We start from the raw sequence: 19,270 nt of genomic DNA, 5'->3' as shown, positions 1-19,270 counted from the left end.
CACAAACAGCACAATCGGAGTCAAAAGTCGCACTCCTTCACAGACTCATAACACACATGTATGAAACACATTCTTAGATTCAGTGCGACTTATATTCTCTGGGGATGAAGTGATTGATGTCCCATCTAGAATAAATGTCTGTAAATACTGCTTAGACATCATAGAAACGCAATGCTTAATACAGAACTCGCCTTCTTTAATTCTTTATGGACATGGGTACAGTGCAGAGGACTATCTGAGCTTTAGCTATGACAGTTGTCTCCATTATGTCTGAAGGGGGGGCCAAGGGCACCATCTGTTTGTACATACTGTGTTTTCCCCAGTTGCATGTCATGAGATGGGGAGTGCATTTTTTTGGTTATCATATTTGGTATATCTGACACTGACTTATGGGGATGAGATAAGAATAAAAAAGGAATAAAAATGTTACATTTTCTGTAGTTACTGAACTCCACAATATCAGTTAGAGCAACCTGCCTGCTGAGCTCTTCTCTACCCAACTCTTTCTTTAGTACTTTATGACAATGATGGTTTAAGGATTTATCTACTTAAGCCTGCAAACTGACTGACAATCTAAGATTCCTCTCAGCAGTTCAACAACAACACCCTGAACATGAGCTACTGTATATTTCATTTACTGCTGCTGTTGGACCAAAGACCTCTGATATTCAAAGCAAATTTCAGGATACGAGACACAAGAATAACAAGGGCTGCCGGATGAGTCATTACACATGATACTTGGCACACAACTAGACAACAAAACATCTATGATAATCAGACAGGAGCTACAGGAAGCTGCGCTGACGTCCGCTGAGACGTGCAGTTATACTTACAGCTGTGCTGGCTGCTGCCTGTTTGGATTCTTCTGTGAGAAACGCCAACATCTGTTCCACCTTGTGTTTTTCCTCCTCACTGATGTAGTCTGTGTCTGTTGGTAGCAAAACACACACAAAGACCTTTTAATATACACTATTTTCTGAGTGGAGTCAACACGCACACTGCATCTTTATCACTGTTTGTGCTTTCTTTAGCTGCAAATGCACTTATCTGCTATGAGCATGTTAAACAGACCACGCAAATCATCTGAGATGCGTCCATTTCCATATTTTCAGATGGTGTGATTCTGACAAAATGCAAACCTTCGCAATGTTCAATACTGGATGCAAAACCATGGAAACATCAGCCTTTTCAGCAGCTTCTCACGATAGACAATAAGCTGTGATAGGCTATGTGTAATTTGATGACATGGACATAATGGAAGGTTTCAGAAATAGAGCAAGTGTAATCAACTAGGGTGGATAATTTGTGTGTTTTTAACCTAATTTGACAGGAAGAGACTGTTCATTCATACACATTCACACTTCGTGCTTCGTGCTTGTGCTTCGGGAGCAGCTTAGGGTTCAGAGTCTTGTCCAAGTGTCAGACTACAGTGGGAGACACAAAAGCATAGAAGCCAAAGAGCGTAAAAACCTGCAGGGGGAATATGAAATTAAAGGAACTATTTAAAAAATATAGGGAGAAGAATTGGAGAGACAATTATAAAAAAACAACTCAATGAAAATACAGGAGAGAATTTTAATTGGGTTGGACTTTTCATTTCTATTTCAAAAGTAAAACTCCAATAAGCATGAATAGAGCGATAAAACAGGATTGTGCAATCCATACCTGGGAAACTGAATCTGTATGTGCTGTCATCATTCCTACGTAAGATGATCTGAGGGCTCATACAGGACCAGTGTAATACACAGAGTCTACAAATGACATCTGGGAAACACTGAGCTCCAATTCGGAGATCCCGTTACAGCTGAAGCACCAAATATAACCCACAAAGGTAAAAGGTGATGTAAAAAAGTATGTCACTGCGATCCAATTACATCCTTCAGCCACAAAGCAATGCAAATAATCTAACAATCATTATTCATTTCACATACAGTATCAGATTCCGTTCAGAATAGCATCCTTGTAGTACACTTAGACCAAGACAGAGCTCTTTGATTTTATCAAGCAGTTTTTAGTTATTGGACTGCTGTGCTAGTTATTGCATATGTTGGCTGTACACGGTGTCTCTGTAGTCTGGCATGACAGCTATGTATCTGCTAAAACACTTGAGTTAAACTGCAGATACTAAAAGAATGTTGTCTCTGGCTGGTAATATCACATCAGTCCCCTCACATGTTTTATTCAGAGGATATGTGTGATATTATATACACCATACATACTATTACTATCATATAGACTATTATTACTGATGTTTTACCATGTAAGCAGAACTTTAATGTTGTAGTTGGTCAATGAAACAATGGATTGTGCTTATCATATGTTTTGTTTGTAAAATCTTAATTCTGAAGAATGTGAAAAGTAACTAAAGCTGCCAGACAAATGTAGTGATGTAAAAAGTACAATATTTTCCTCTGAAATGCAGCAGAAACAAAACTATGAAGTAGCACATCTCTCTGAAATTGTACTTAAGTAAATGTACTGCATTCCACCACCTCTAACTTGCTATCTTCCCCGGAGCCTTTCTGTGCTTTCTCATCTCTCAGGTTCCTGTGGATCCTGTGGATCCTGGTCCTGGCCCTACTGATGTGGTTCTCTGGTTCCTGTGGGTCCTGGTTCTGCTGATGTGGTTCCCTGGTTCCTATGGGTCCTGGTCCTGGTCCTGGCCCCGCTGATGTGGTTCTCCACCAGCCAATGGATGTGCGTCTGTCCAAGGCTACAGCCTGTCCGTCCTTGGGAGCTGGATCTCTCCTTCACTGTGGTGCTCCCGGAGGTTTCTCTTTTCCCACTGGGTTTTTTGAGTTTTTCCTTCCCGAAGAAGGAGGGTCATAAAGGGCAGGTGATGCCTCGGACTGATCCATCGGACTGATCCATTGGCCTCATCGACTGCTGGACTCTTTATTAGATTGTTTGTTCGCTTACACTTGTTTATTTCAGTGAACTTTGTAAAACACTATGAGACACTCTGTTGTGATACTGGGCTATACAAATAAAACTGAATTGAATTGAATAAGACTATAGACCTGTAGGCCAGTTCTTCTGTGGGAACCTGCCAACCACCACAGGTATGCAGGTTGTGCTGAATCCAGTAAAGTGGTTCACATAGTGTGTAGATGCTTTATAAATTGGAGTCGTGGGTTTTTGAATCTGCACTGGTTTCTAAGTCAGTCTGATAAATGAAAAAGGCAGTCAGTGAGAGCAAAGGTGATGATAAAATCCAAGAATACAAAGTCAGCACCATGTGAGACAACCTTTGCCATCCAGTGAAGCACATCATCTCTGCCTTTTCACCTGGCTCTGACCTAACTATAGCACTGTTTATCCGCACCAATGAACTCAGACATGTTGCAGCGTTCCTACAGTATACGCTGCAGCTTCTCCAAGTATTCCCACATGCTCTTAATTGTGCAGTTATGCTTTCTGATGAAATGGAGTAAATGTGCTAAAAACATGCAGGGGGAATAAAACAGAAACAGAAAGAGTATTTAGATAAATCACACTGTTCTTCTTCTCCTTTTAATGATAAATCCTGACATGTTTATGGAAATACATGTCTTGAATTTAAGCATTGTGAATCTAGCTGGAGAGACAAAGACACTTTTACATGTTCTTCATACTCTCTTTACCATCTTTCCCTCCCTTTTACTTGTCCTCTTTCCTCCTCTTGTCCTTTCTTTTTCTGGCTTTCATTTACTTTTCTGTCTTTTCTTCGCCTCAAAAAGCAAATGTTGATACTTTTCACTCTCACTGCTAACTCAAAATCTGTTGAGTCCTCAACTTTACAACAAATCAACATCTCAATAACTTTTCATGGGTTACCATCACTGACTAGTGAATCGTTACTCCTCTTAACTGGCTAATAGGGGCGGCTGCAGGACACAAAACACATACTGCTATCATTCAGTGTGTATTACAGTTCCCGAGCACATCATTCTCTCTGATATCCATCAAGAATAAATGTCAATAAATCCTCTTGCATCACACAAAGATGCTTCAGTTTTCTATAGATTAATGATATATAGATAATAGTTTGTATATCCATGGTTATACTGCAAACAGAATTTGCTAATAGCTAATTTGGCAAACTTTTAATGGTGCTAATTTGAGAAAACGTAAAGTAACAAAGGCTAAAAAAACTGGAAGCTGAAAAGAGAACAGCAGTAGCCATCGTTATAACAGCACATTTGATTTTTAACAGGGTTTTGCTCTCCTGGTGGCTTTTTTTTTTTTGGTGTTAGCATGTTTTTATCACTCTCTATCAGATTAGAAAAAAACATTTTTACACAAAAGTGCAATTTCACATAGAGCTGATAAAATGGAGTAGAGAAAAAAAAACCTCACAGATCCACTTACAAGGAGTGGAGGACCGGCCAGTTAACGGACAAGCAGGGGGTCATATCATCGTATTATTACTGAGGTGAAAAACGGGCCTTAATTCTTAATTCTCTCCTCGTGAGACGTTTTTCTTAAAGCTTCCAGGCTGTAATTCTGTTCAGTGAACATGAGCAATGCCAGGTATCAGCATACAGGGCATAGGATACAAACCCTAAGACATCATTTCCAGAACTCTCTTTTCATGTTCATTACCTAAGTGCTAAAAGTGTCAGTGTGAAAAATGCTGTCACCGATCATAGCTTTTGTTCTTCTGCTACAGTCTTCCCAGCTGCTTACCTTTAACTTCCTCCCTCTTTCTTTTCCATTTATTCATCTCCCCCTTTCTGCCTTCTCTCTTGCTCTAAACATTCACCCTCTCACTTGATGGCTTTCGATTCTTCTTTCCATTTTCTCCCCCTGTAACCCTCCCCCCCGTCCTCCTCCATTCAGACAGATCCTCTTTCAGCGTAGGAGTGGTAGCACCCTGGTCTGGGCTGTGATATTAGCTTGTTGGACAGCTGCCATGTTGGTCTGCAGTGAGAGATTATGATCGCTTCACATCACATTATATTTGGTGGAATATGGAGGGGGGAAACAAAAGGGGGAGAGAGGAAGGGAGGCAAGAGAGAGGTAGAGAGAGGGAGAGAGAGAGAGACATGCAGAAGGACAAAGCCAGAGTAAACAGAGGGAAATTATTATAACTGAAAGCACACACATCAGATAATACACGACTGAAAAGAAGAATGATGGACACACACGGGGGCGGGGGGGGGGGGTACCGGCTCTTTTCTCTTGATTTGACAGATATGATCTTCTTGGTATTTGAAGAGTCATACTGGTCACTGAGAACAAAGTTAGTGCGACAATCTGGAACATGAAGTTAACTTTGAACCAAAGGTGGCTCCAGGTGTGCTCGTGCAGCTGTAAAAATCACATTTTATGGATGAAGGTGGATTCATTACTACTGTGGCGGAGTGAGAGCCAACAGATTCAGTGACAGCGGACACAGAGGTGTTTGGGCCCCATCGCCTCCTCTGACCAACGAAATGAGTCCATGCAAATGTGGAAGTCTCACATCAACAGACTGAAATGAACAACTCTGGGAATAAAAACACGAATGCCTCTGACCAAACCTCCACATTCTGGCAACAAGCTGCTGTGGAAGAGTTCCAGACAGAGTTACCGAACTAACTTAGCATCAACTCAACTCAACAACAAACCTGCAAACCATAATTTCAGCAGCGCCTTGTTCTGCTGAGGAGACTCAACAGTTCCAGTGTTAGGAAAAACACTTCAACAACTGTCAGATATTATGTCAGTCCAGTAAAATAACAGGCGCCATAAAGTCCTCACTATCAAATCTCTACTCTCATCCCACAGAAACCTTCATCCCCCTCTTTATAACTCTTGCCAACACGATGGACAAGCTGCGAATGAATCACGAGCTGTGAATGAAACGCACTTGCATTTTACAGCCTGATTGCTCTTAACTCTATGTGCAAATGCATATCTATATTTAACACTGTTCCTATATATGTACTTATATATATGTGTGTGTGTGTGTGTGTGTGTGTGTGTGTATATACCTGTGTGAGCCATGTCAAAGAAATTTCATAAATAAATAAAGTTTTATGCCGAATCTCAAATGTACGATTTCGATGGATTTCAAACTGTAACCAAAACCTTTAACGTGTCAACAACATCATTACTCTCCCTGAGGATGTGACACAGCCAGAGATATTCAGAGCTAATCAGAGAATAATACACTGAAACCTCTGGTAGAAAAATTTTAAAAATCAGTCAAAATTCAGATATAACTCACTCGATTTGAAAGATCTGACTATGCTTCTGTTTAGATTGAATAATAAGTCCATTGGACAGAAGACGCAGAAAACAAACTAAAAGAACTAGTGAATGTCAAATATTTATTTAGTTAGTTAGTGTTAATTATTCATTTATGTTTATTTATTACATATTCATTTTAGATTTTATTTAACATAGTACTAGAAACTGACTATAAGAATAACTCAGAGAAGTGTGGTTTGCAGTGGAGGATCAGAGCTCTACATATTTCTCTGTGGAGGGCTCAAAACCAGCAGGCAGGTAACAAGCTCACGTAGGACAAAGCCTTTTTTTTTTTTATTGGAGCAGCAGTGCATTCATGCCCTGCTCTCTGTCTGCAATATAAACTATTTCACATTTTCAATTTCAATTTTCAGGAAAAAGGATTTATTGAAGACAACTCCATTTTGTTGTCAGCTGAAGGCAGCTGTCTGAAAACTCTGAGAAAGGCTTTCATTCTTGTTCAACAAATTGTTCCTGGGTGCCAATGAGCCTTCAAACATTTAGAAATTCATACATTTCTGCAAAAAACAATAAGCTGGGTGAATATGAGGGTCAGTGTAGAGGGACAGCACAGAAAATTAAATTCACTTTCTATTAGCTCAAGTTTGCAATAGTTGCAGTCATGACTCCGAGATTAAATGATTTTTGTTTGTGTTTTTCATTCATGTCCATTGTTGTCTAAAAACCAAACAGAACCATCTATATCGACATGTATCGTTTATGATATATGCAGCTATAAGATGTGTTGTTCAGTGAGATAATACCGTAATGTTAAGTCAAACCCAAAGATTTGAAATCAACTATATTCATGTTGACATCTGCCATCAAACATTTAAGAAGCTCATGTCAGTGTTACTTTTGGTTAGTGCCGTTTATATTTTCATAAGTAACTTCAAATTTGGTGTTTTTGACTCTCTGTGATAAACTGAAAGATGAAGTGTTCCTTTATGAGTTGAGAAGATGATCCAAGTTCGTGAGCAAAACCAAACCATTTCAAAACCCTCTTGGATCAGCTGGAAAAGCTCATGAGCTCATGAAAAGTGGACTTTTATGAGATTTGTGGTTCTCAAAGGACAGTGATTTTACAAATATATGTTGATCTTATGGAACAAGATCAGAAATACTGATGTATTAAAATACAAATAGCACAACATTAAACATCTACAGGAGCAAAATGCAAAATACACATTAATGCAACAACAATTAATCCAGAAACATCGGATATACTGGACAGTGAGTACTTTTACTTCTGATACTTAAAGTACATTTTGCTGTTAATTCTTCTCCTTAGGTAAGATTTTGAATGCAGGACTTATTTGTAGAGTGGTATTAGTTAGTCAGTTAGTATTTTTGCTTAAGTAAAAGGTCTGAATACTTCCACCACTGCTTTCCCCTCCTCTCACCACATCACGCCAGAGGTCTCCCTGGAACACCTCCCGAGGCTGTTAATTTCTCAGATCCACCCTGAGGACAGCTGCTATGATCTCCTTCTATCTCTCTTTCACACAAACCCCTGCCTCAAATACACACAGGGTGAATACTAATGATTTACACACAGCAGTCAGATATTACCTGCAGCGCTCACACACTAAAGTAGCTCTCTCTCCAGGTGAAGGGAGCAGGATCACTCTCCTGGTGCCTTGTCGAGGAAGATTCTAATGAGTTTTCACCGCCAACGTTATTTTACGCAAGACTAGCTTGTTTGTTGTTAAGTTAAAACGCTTTATGTCGGCTACGGGCTGCTGGCTAAGTTAGGCTGGCAGTACTGAGATGCTTTAACAGTGGTTTAGTTTCACAACAGTGACAAAAAATGCTGAGGCTTGGAACAAACACTATCGGCACCTTTCTGGTTGTTGACTATGAAGGCAAGCTGGGTGCTCGATTTGCATGCATTATGTGTGGTGACTGTGACAAGGGAGAGGTTTGTCCTGTCATGCAGAATTTGAACTCAAATGCAGTTGTTGGGCAATACAACTTTCTATTGAGATTCGATGCCATAAGTCAAATATAAAAAGTAAAATTACAACAGTAAGTAAAATAAATTACAACAATGAAAGGAATTTTCATTTAAATTCATGACCTTAAACTCCTCTAATGTAGAAATAACTATTGTAAGATGTGTAGATGAACAGAATTTTACACGAGAGTAAAAAGTGCGATGAAGTTCCCTGAATCATATATCTCAGCATAGCCCTAAAAATATTGAAGTATTATTTATAAGCCATATCACGCAGCTGAAATATTGCAGATAGGACTTCTATTTAAGATCAAGTGGAGGAGTTATAATATAACTTAGTTAAGTCCCAGGTATATTCTGGGGTTTGGGGACCATGGAATATAAAAAAAAAAATTGGTACTGAAAATCATCCACGAACCTTTATGAAGCCAAAGTACGGTACCAGCATCGAAACATTTTTAACAATACCCATCACTACAGTACAGATAGTTAGATCAAGTTAATCAGACATACTCAACTTCCATTGTTACAAACAAAAGGAGGAGCCCAGGGTTGCGTGAGCTCACCTCTGGTTTTTAACGCTTCCCACAGAGGATTGTAAAACTCGTACTCCAAATACATTCATAATGAAGTTTTCAGATGCCAAAACGCTGTTATCTTTGTTAAGCACTGAAGGTGATCCTAGTTTTCATCAGTATTGTATGGATGGTGGAGAAGAGCGAAAATGGTAAATGGTCTGTATTTTGTATAGCACCTTTCTAGTTATTTCAACTACTCAAAGCGCTTTACATCACATCCTCATTCACCCATTCACACATCATTCATACAGGAGGAATGTAATTTGGAGGAGACTATTCTTTCATACTCATTGACACACTGCAGCCATGCTTCAGGAACAAGTTGGGGTTCAGTGTTTTGCCCAAGGGCACTTCGACATGTTGACCCATAGGAGCTGGGGATCGAATCCCCGACCTTCTGATTGAGGGACGACCCACTCTACCACTGAGCCACAGCCGCCCGAAAAAAATTAAACTATTAATAATCCATGGAAGACCCAAGAAACATTATTTGTTCTTCCAGTAAACTCGTATCCTCCACCCATTACTGTCCACACACAGACGGTTTCCTCCAATTTTTGAGCGTCTATGTGGATGCAACTTTACACATTGATTATATTTGAAGCAAGGTATATCAGCACATTTATTTTGCACAGGAGACTGAGGTCAAATATTGATTTGATTTAGATTTTTGTTCTGTTCGCTCACTTTGCATTTTGTAAATCGAAATAAATAAACAATTTTATATTTTCAAACCATTCTTACTTTACAGCATTTCTCCACACCTGCCTAAAACGTTTGCACAGTACTTGTGTGTGAATCTGCTAATGTTGTGGCGATGCAAGGCAAATTTCAGAAGAATGTGCTGATAATAAAGGGAAATCAAATCAAACTTAGGATATTGTTGAAGGGCACCGTCTACTGTGAAGGGTGCTACTGAATGGGACGCATAGAATTAAGGGATACCACAGAGTATGGCAGCTAAGGGGTAGCCTGGAATATTGCTGGAAAGGGAAACATTGGAATGGGTACCTTGGAATATTTTAGCTAAAGTGTTAAGTGCAATATTGTACTTTACTGGGAATATTGTGGCAATTGTGGTATTGTGGTTTGGGTAGCATGAAATGCTGTATGTAAGGGGTCGGATGGAATTCGTTAAAGGGGCACAACGGAATACAACAGGTAAGAGATACTGTGGAACGGGAAGCTTGGAAAACCTCAAGGATGAATTTCCACACGGTTTGAAAGGGTACCATGGAATATAGTGGGGGGGGGGGGTAACCATTGGAAACCATAGGAAAGGCAAATAGTAGAAGCTCTAGGGAATACCTTAGGTAAATATTGTACAATGGATAACATGTAGGAGTGTTTTTTAAAGTGCTGCATGGAATATGGCAGGAAAGAGGTACTGTAGAATGTTATAAGAAAGGGGTTCTGTTAAATATTGTATGGAGACTGTATCATGCAACACTGTGGGAAAGGGATGTCACTGAGTATTACAGAAAAGGGGTACAGTGGAATATTGCAGGAATGGGCTACTGAGGAATACTGCAGGAACGGGGTACTGTGTCAATCTGATGCTGTTTGTGCTTGGAGCCCTAGACGACCAGTGACCACTCTGTGGAAGCTGATAAGGATTCTAATTAAGAATAAAGAAAACAGCATGAGCATGTGTGTGCAGGCACAGTAGCTGTATAGAGGTCACCTGTTTTCCCACGCTACCAACATCCATTCATTAACACCAACTCCTACTCATATACTCCTCCGGGTCAATCTGAAGATGAGGGGATACAACTGTTATTAGCCATTGTTTGGTCCAGTTGCTTTTGCATTTTTGCATCACAACTACAGATTCTAGATTATTTTTAGGCATGGAAGTGCAGAACTACTAATTCATAAGAACACAAAAATGTTTTTGCATGAGGCCTAATGTGTTGGATTGGATCGTGTTTAAAAAACATATTTCATTATATAAAATCTTAATCTGAGAGGTACTATCGGCTACACCTTTTAAATAAGCATAATGGAGAGGAAACAATATTTCCCTCTGAACTGTTGTGATGGTATAAAGTAGCACCGAATGGAAAAGTTAAGTACAATACCTCAACATTATAGTTAAGTAAAGTACTTGTAATGTACTCCAAACATCATCTCCCAGGACATGAGCTAACAATTAAATTTCAGTTTCCTAATTCGTAGCTTTTATTTGGGTAAATAAACCGTCTGAATACTCCACTGAATAAGAAGAACTGCTGGATGAGAGTGAGAGAGTAAGAACACATCCATCTTTGCCTCTCTTTCTCTTTGGCCTCTAAAGAAAAAGCTATGCATACACTACACCACAAAATCTCATCCATAATACATGGGGGCTGCAGAGATTTAAGTGCTTCCACCAACACACATGTATCAAATCAGAGTACAAAGGCACAAACCAACAAACCCTTGAAAATAAAAAGAGAGAAAGGCTTCCTTCCCGTGGTGCATCATTATTCTGACATTATGTTCACAGGGCAGGCTTTCGTCATAGAAATAACAACAACATCTCACAAACATGTGAGTCATTTAAAATTTAGACCTGGTGCTGATTTTAATCTCACAACATCTGCATGGTGTGTTTCTTTGGCTGTGATTGGAAACATGACAATTAAAAGTGGAACTTCCAGGTTGTGTTCCATAAGTGAGAAAATGTAATTCAAAACTGTGCCTTAGCAATTCTAATACCTTAAAATCATCCAGCCTTGGAACAGAGATTTTTTCAATTTTCTGTACTTGGCTCAGATGTCTGTAATACAGCAGGACAGCTGAGTGTCTGTGGTAAGACCATCAGACATCAGAAGAATAGAGTTTTTTTGTTTTTTTTGTGGACATTTAGTAATAAGTCATTCATTGTGATTTCAAAAGAAATTACATTCTCATTCAGATACTAGTGTTCAATGTTTGATAGAAATGTGCAGAGCACATTTAAATTACACCCACACAGTGGTACAGTACGAGGAAATGTATTAGTTTCATACATTAAGCATCTGAACCAGTTTCTCTCCTCAAAGCGTAAAGGAGCATCAATCATACAACTGAATAAATACACCAGACACACTGATCCATTAGTCAGTAAACACTGGAGCTCTGGAGGTAGACGAACCCGCAAATCACATGAGAATGCCCACAGTTGCATGTTTTTGTACCATAACAAAATGGATGTCAAAACCAATAGTTTGCGCTATTTACATGCAGAGTTTAAATGCTCAATTACAAGTCAAAACACAAAAGCATTACCAAAGCAACATGCAGTTCAAAGTAATAATACTCTAAGGCAGAATCACGTGCACATACAGTATATCTGCATATGCAGTATAGCCAATTGGAACACTCTCTCTGAAAGGACCTGTGATTGGTGAAAGTCTTGCCTCATCGGCTAGATTTCTTTAAAGGCTGAAAACAGAGGCAAGAGGAGGTGCAGAGGTCCAGTTTTGTTTCAGATTACTTGAATTACAATATGCTGAGAGCTTGTTATGGGAGATTTCCCCAATGACATCGTACTTATTCTCAATCTTATTCAACTATAGTTCTGATATTATAGATGTAGTGAAGTAAAAAGTTTAATATTTCCCTCTGAAGTATAGTACAGTAGAAGTATAAAGAAATATAAAACGGAAAAACTTAAGTATCTCAAAATACAGCACTAAAGTGAAGGTACTTTTCACCACAGCAAAACCACATTAACGAACTATAAATGAAATTATATATTGATAATAAATTACAGTGTGTTATAAAGTGTATTTCCATATAGTATTATAGCATGTGGTGTTTCCTAATGAAAATAAATGACTGATTGAAATTAGTCCAGTATGACCTCCACAGACAGCACAAATCCACCAGATGATGCAATCCAATGTGGTCATGGAAACGGCTTGTGTTCCCATGGCAATGAAGGAGAATGCCGTGGTGACCAGGCCATCCCCCATGGCGACAGCTCAACTCCAGGGCACCCACCCTTTTGCTATTTTGCTGTGCCTGTATGTATCAACACCAGCAGGGATGAAAACAGTTCATCTAAACATACATTAGCATAAAGATGATGCTGCCATCATGCTGCTCGGCATTAATTCTAATTATTCACTAGTGAAAATGCAACACTGGTGTTTTCAGAAGGAAAATCCAATTATGTGACAGTAGAGTGACGGGGCTGAATCCATTTGTTGTCATACAGGATGGTACAGTTGATGTATGTCTCTGTGTTGTATCCTCAACCTGTTTCCATCCCTCTATCTGTCTGTCTGTCTGTCTGTCTGTCTGCCCGTCTGTCTATCTGTCAGTGTCTCCTCTCTTCATCTGTCTGTCATTTCCCTCCACTCTGTCTGTCAGGTTCAAAGTCGATTTGTGGATCTCTGCTTCGGGCAGCGTCAAAGTTGCTCCATCTCTCTGTGCATCACAACCATGTGTGAAGTCTGCGTGTCTCAGGGGGGGGGGGGGTCTGAATAAGTGCGTGGGGGAAGAGTTATTTTTAAATGTAATAAATTTACACATATTATTTGTTTATTTCTATTTGCTTGACTTGCTGGTGCAAAATATGGCACTATGAAGCCTGATCACATCTTTGTCAGATCTATAGGGGAATTAAATAATGTTTTCTTCATTGGGTTCCCGGGAAGCTCCCCTGGTTGTCCTTACCAGATCCACTCTCCCCTGTTATTCTGTACTGTCGGCAGAAATGCCAAAAAAAACTTTCAGTTACATGTCTACCTCCAGCCATCCATTAACTGAAAACAATGACACACAGAAGAAAAAGTCTCCTGCTGTCCCAGTTAGGCTGCAGGGTAAAAACATGAAGTACCTTGAATTCCACCAAAACAATAACAATTTCTACTGCAGCATAAAATAAACATGCAAGCGTACCATGAAATACAGCTGTGTTATGTAAGAGTGTCCATTTCTTATGTACAAGGAGAGCACTGCGGCCATGATGAATGTGACTGCAGCCCTAAATAAAATTAAAATCTAAATCAAATTAAAAACATAGCGGGCCTGTTTCCAAGGCAGAGACTCAGCCAAACTTCTAACCCATTTGCTTTGAATGCTAATACTAAATGGATTTTTAAGTTCTGTGACTGTCCTGGTATTGCTTTTAAGTCATGTGACCTCAAGAGCTGAACAGTCGAAATGTTGTTGCTTACCATTTAAACAACATATTTTCATAAAGTATCACTAAAATCTTTGGACATCTAGTCTAGTTCTAGTTAGAAACTGCTTGACTCAGAGTCACGCAGGTCTCTAACAATCTATTCTCATAACAAGTAATCTTTGAACTTTCCAATTTCTGAGACTAAGTGCATCAAAAATACGCCATACCATAACTCTGTCCAATCTGAACACACAGACATGGTATGCATACGGTCAGGTTCAGTGTGACTTACACTTTCTGAGGATAACATTACCTATGATGTCTATGCCTATAAAACCCCTTAGAAATCAAAGAAAATATGCTTCTTATGACTCCAGAACTAAAAATCATGAGGTTTTTAAGTTTTCTTTACTATCAAACTAAATCAGTGATAGTTGTCTGACGTTGATGTTCATGGATACGCTAAAAACAGGTGTCCTTGAACCAAAATGTGAACAAATATTTGCTAAAACATTAAAGTTGTAGCCCAACAACCAACTCACTTAGTCCAAGGAGGCATTATATATCCTGTGAAAATCCCCCACATGAGAGGAGTGTTGGGGGGGGGTGAAGACATCTTGATTAGTTTGTCTTGTCTATCTTGTCTAACTTTGAAACCCAATCATCAGTATCATCAAAGTCTTTTATGTGTAAGGGATCTCAAAGATAACATAAAGTTGTGATCAACAATCAAACCTGACCTAAATGCAAAGATCTAAGTTCAAGATCAAAATACAACCATATTAAATCCAAGGTAACAGCAGTGACAGATGTAAATAGTGCACATGAGACGGCATGAGCATAAGAAGTCATGCTAATTCGATAGCACAAATTCATTTTTCTTTTTTCTCCATGTCACCTTTTTTTCTGGTATTAATATTCAAAAGAGTACTCCACTAATTTAGCAGTTAACTCTAATATCACCTGTCAGAATGGACAGTTTTAGACACTAAAAATCTGATGCAGCAGCAACACAAATATCATTGTTTACCCACATTGTGGCAATTGGGCGTGAGATGCGGCTGTGTTTTGCTTGTAGTGGTAATGTGGCCTGGATGAGCAGTGGGGTGAAAGGTCTGGTAACTTCACTGCTGTCTAACTCTACTCCAACAGGTATCTTCATTTTCAAACTTGTAGTCCCGACACTGTCTCAAGTGACTTCACACATCTCCCTCTGGAGGCCTTATACAACATACTGTAGTGTTTCACTCACATGCGTGCAGGGAGAAGTGCTTGCGCTCTGACGAGCCTGCATTTGCGGCAGCTGTTGGGATCGGAGGGGCCACAGACGACCCCAAGGACCCGACTACTGGACGGACAGTGGTGGTGACAGCTGCTGATGAGCTGGAGGACTCTCCTCCCTCCCCTAACAGGTGCTGGATGGAGTGGAGCTGGAAACAGGGGTCAGAGAGCAGGACGGATGCAGCTCGAGATATCCTGAAGAGGATTAAAGGGAAGATGAAGGGGTAGAGGGAGAAGAAGAAAGAGGACAAACTGTTAGAGGAGGTAGCAATTATGTAATGCCATTATATCAAGCTTTACAGGAACATTTTACTTTGGATGAACACAACACATTGAGCATTCTTTGGTATTTCTATGCATTGAAAAAGTAACACAGTGACAAAATATGATGAACTGAATGAGCTGCAGAGAAATCCTGGAATTTAGGAAGAATACCCATTGATCACAAAAAACTGAAAAACTCATTTGCATGTATATGGAAGAAAATTCTGCCATAAATTTAATGGAGTCATCAGCATATGGAAAATTAAGATTAGGATTTGCCATCAATCAGATTGGTCTGTGTTGTTGTTATTGTGTCTGTTACTGTGGCTGAGAGCATGATATCAACATAAACCACTGTCTTCTTTGGATGTTTTACATTTGATTTATAATGAAGCATATTTGACACTGGCATTTCTCTTGTAGTTTGGAAATCTGAACATTTCGAAGTGGATTTTTGTTTTTAGCACCTTCTGCTTTGGCAGTTGATAACTCACAGGGCTCTGAATAGATCACGACTGGAGTTGTTCATAATAATTTTATTTATTTATAAATTAATCTATCAATAATTTAAATTTTCGTGACTGACAGCACAACAAAAATGTTCCTATCCAACAGTTTCTACAGTTAAAATGAGTAATAGTAGGGATTGTTATAAAGACTAAGAAAAGAAGATGATGATAAAATATTTAAGTTGGACTTTAAAACTAAAAATAAATGTACCAGAGGACTCAGAGAAAATGTTTCACATTTTAACTTTTATTCACCCACTTGCAGAATCACACACCATCGCACATGACTGGTCAAACAGTTTTCTTCAGGCAGCCAATATCGTTTCAGATGTTCTCAGAAGTTAGCCTCTAGCTTTTTAGCTGCTCGACTTGTTACACTAATAAGCAGCATCTTGTACATCAGTTATGTCGTGTCTGTCAATGAGGTTATATAATGTACTGATGACAACAAAAAAGTAATAGATATATGAATTAAATTCATCTATCAGAGGGAACAAGTAAGTTCCAGAATTAATGTTGACAGCCAGCCATCTAGGTCAGGTTCTCTGACATTTTAGTTGCTTGTCTGAAGCCAAACCCAGACAGAACAGTATAGCAGCAAGCTAACAACTATCCATAGAAAGACACAAGGACGTATGCAGGAATCATATCAATGAACTATGAGACAAACGTTTTATTGTCTTTGTGGATGTTATTAAAGTCACTCCCTCAGTCACAAAGATCATTCTGCGGTTCAACTGATCAAGGATCAGATAAACTCTTCTAAGGTTTTGTATTTGATTGGATGCGTAGAAACAGAATGCTGCAGGAATGAATCCTTAAACCCAGAAATGAATTGCCATTTTTACATGTATGGTTTCCTTGTCTCAAAGTCAATGGGCTTTTAGAATGACTTTTTGGTTAGATGCCTGAAATATGGCCTATGACAAAAAAAAAAAAAAAGGTTGCTAAATAAGACTCCTGGGGTTGTCAGCGTTGTCAAACTTTTACTTTCTATTTAGTAATCCAAAATCCAATGAAAAATCTCATTGGCTTTTTTGTTGAAGGAACCAGTGTGATACCAACTTCTGGGTTTGTCTACAAAAATACATCTTCCTTGCAGCACTCTATGGCTGGACCTGTTTGTCCTTGTAGCTTTAATGAGACAGAGAAAAAACAGCTCGTTTTAGTGTAGCTGTTATTACAAGGACAGAGGAGTGCATGAGTATGTTCAAAACATTAGGCAGTGAGTGAATATTTCCACACACACACTGTTTGCTCACGTAGCTGTGGTTTAGTGAAGAAAAGATTACATATGTATCTTGGAGAAATGGATGCATTTACACTTTTTCAACATCTGGCTAGTATCAGTCTCAAAATTCCTCCAAAGGTGGTTTGAACAATCAGATTTCAATCTGTCTCAAATGCATTTTGGATGCATTTACAATCAGGTTGTTTGAGATCAGATAGATATCTGATGGGCTAAAAATGATACAGCTGATATCCATGGCAGACAGAAAACAAAACCATAAATCAGATAGGTAGATGTAATCTAATGGAGTCACAGATGTTTTTTCCGTAATCAGTCAATAAGCATTATGACAGCAGTGATCAGCATTAGAGTTGCCTAGCAGCAGGTAAAATGTCCAAAGCAACCCTGTATGCTGAGCGACCAAAATCTGTATAAATCATGTTGTAGTTCCATTGTAGGATTCTTTTTGGAACTGAACCAAATGCATATTCAAACACATACTGTCTTTTTCTAATCTCAAGCTTCCTTTTACAGTCACAGTCCACTCAGTCTCACACTACACATCCGCAACATAATACAAGACCTGATCTTTCACTTCTGTTTCTCATCTTTCCTTCCTTTCATCTATCTGTCTTCATCTGCCTCTTGCTGTCCTGATATATGGGAAAACCATTACTATCTTGGTTTCCTCTCTCTATCTCTGTCTCTCTGTCTCTCTCTCTCTCCGATCCAACCAGCGTTCAATCACTTGTGTTCTTGCTAATCAAACTGCCCACCTTCCCTGTCTCCTCTCCCCTCAGTTCATCTCTCTCCTGCGGTGCCACTCAATCCAACCTCTCTGCATCAATCTTTTAGAGCGGGGCTTTCTACAAGACCCGACTCCCACTCACTCTCTCTCTCTCCAAACGACTTGACTCTGCCTTTTGTCTGTTCCTATGACTGATACTGTACTCTGCTCTCTACTATTTTTGGACTCTTCTTAGTGCCAACCTACCATGATGCAAGCAATGGTGTAGTGGTGTCTTGGTAGGTGGGTGAACCGAGTATACTGCGGCTCCTTACCTCCACTTCCAACTTTATGCTTTTAATCCAAAAAAATGAGTACTATTATACTTTTTACTACCTTGAATTTATCTGGATCAGATCAGAAGTAGCCTCCACCTCAACCAACAATTAAATACTCCATTCAGACTGCGTTTCTTTCTGTAGAGGAGGTTTAACGTTACCCGCTCTGGTCAGTGAATTTAATCCTGTCCCGAGCTTGCATGTGGGTCATTTTTCTCGCCCGGCCCAGTAATAATTACTGCCACAACAACCTCCTGTTTTTTCTGTGAACGGGCTGGTCCTCCTGTCGTTTAAATCTCATCTGGAGCGTCTTTGTATTTTGAAGTGAATCTCTGAGTTATTTCCATCGACTGTTTTTCACCAACTCAGTGTGAAATTTCACTTTTGTGTGAAAATGGAGGATGTCAAAAATGTTGTTGCGGGGAACAAGCCAGCACCACCACATAGGGCTATTTGGGAACCAATATGATGAAACAATTAAAGCCTTAGAAGACCATAGCACCATGAAATGTCATTAAATGTGTTGTTGTAATGTCAGCCACAGATATTGAAATGTGAGGCCTATATTCTAGCCTATACGTTTTACTACATTTTGTAAGTATGCCGAATTAGCTATTGGCCGTTCCTATTTGCAGTGTGGCAAAAACACCCTCCACTTTCTCTGTGTGCATCAATGTCTGACACCAGCTCGATATAAACTAATTTCATGACGGGAAATCTAAATTTGTGTTGGCCCATATTCAGTTTAGTTCAATGGAAGATTGTAATGAATTCTCCACCTTTCTCTCTTTTTTCAGTGTTTTCTCAGTCTGAAATGCCATTTGTAGTTTGTGTCCGCATTTGTTCTCCATTCTGTTTTCTCCCTCTCTCCATCACTTTGCCTCTGTCCTCCACCCCTCTGATCGGTCCTTAATTTAGAGGAGCAATGATGTGGCTGCCCCAACTCTGGAATAAACCCACAAATCACTTAGAACAGAGAGGATAGACTCTAATCACCAAAATACCTCAAATCTGCCATCATTATAATTGTAAACTGCATATATGCATGTGCAATATGAATAGAGAGGACTG

The 19,270-nt window shown here is 39.3% G+C and overlaps 1 protein-coding gene across 1 annotated transcript in view; it reads right to left on the bottom strand.

Annotated features, from left to right (window-relative positions):
* Positions 1 to 19,270, bottom strand: part of LOC139213051 (E3 ubiquitin-protein ligase RNF123) — a 148,136-nt gene that overhangs the window by 29,481 nt on the left and 99,385 nt on the right. Inside the window, exons 37-38 of the mRNA XM_070843666.1 lie at positions 15,102 to 15,325; positions 834 to 928 (exon numbers count right to left, since the gene is read on the bottom strand). Coding sequence (XP_070699767.1) covers positions 834 to 928; positions 15,102 to 15,325 — 319 coding nt within the window. The remainder of the gene's footprint in view (positions 1 to 833; positions 929 to 15,101; positions 15,326 to 19,270) is intronic.

Source organism: Pempheris klunzingeri, chromosome 2, assembly GCF_042242105.1.
Source record: "Pempheris klunzingeri isolate RE-2024b chromosome 2, fPemKlu1.hap1, whole genome shotgun sequence".
NCBI classification, from domain to species: domain Eukaryota; kingdom Metazoa; phylum Chordata; class Actinopteri; order Acropomatiformes; family Pempheridae; genus Pempheris; species Pempheris klunzingeri.
This window is presented reverse-complemented; position numbering and strand designations above follow the sequence as displayed.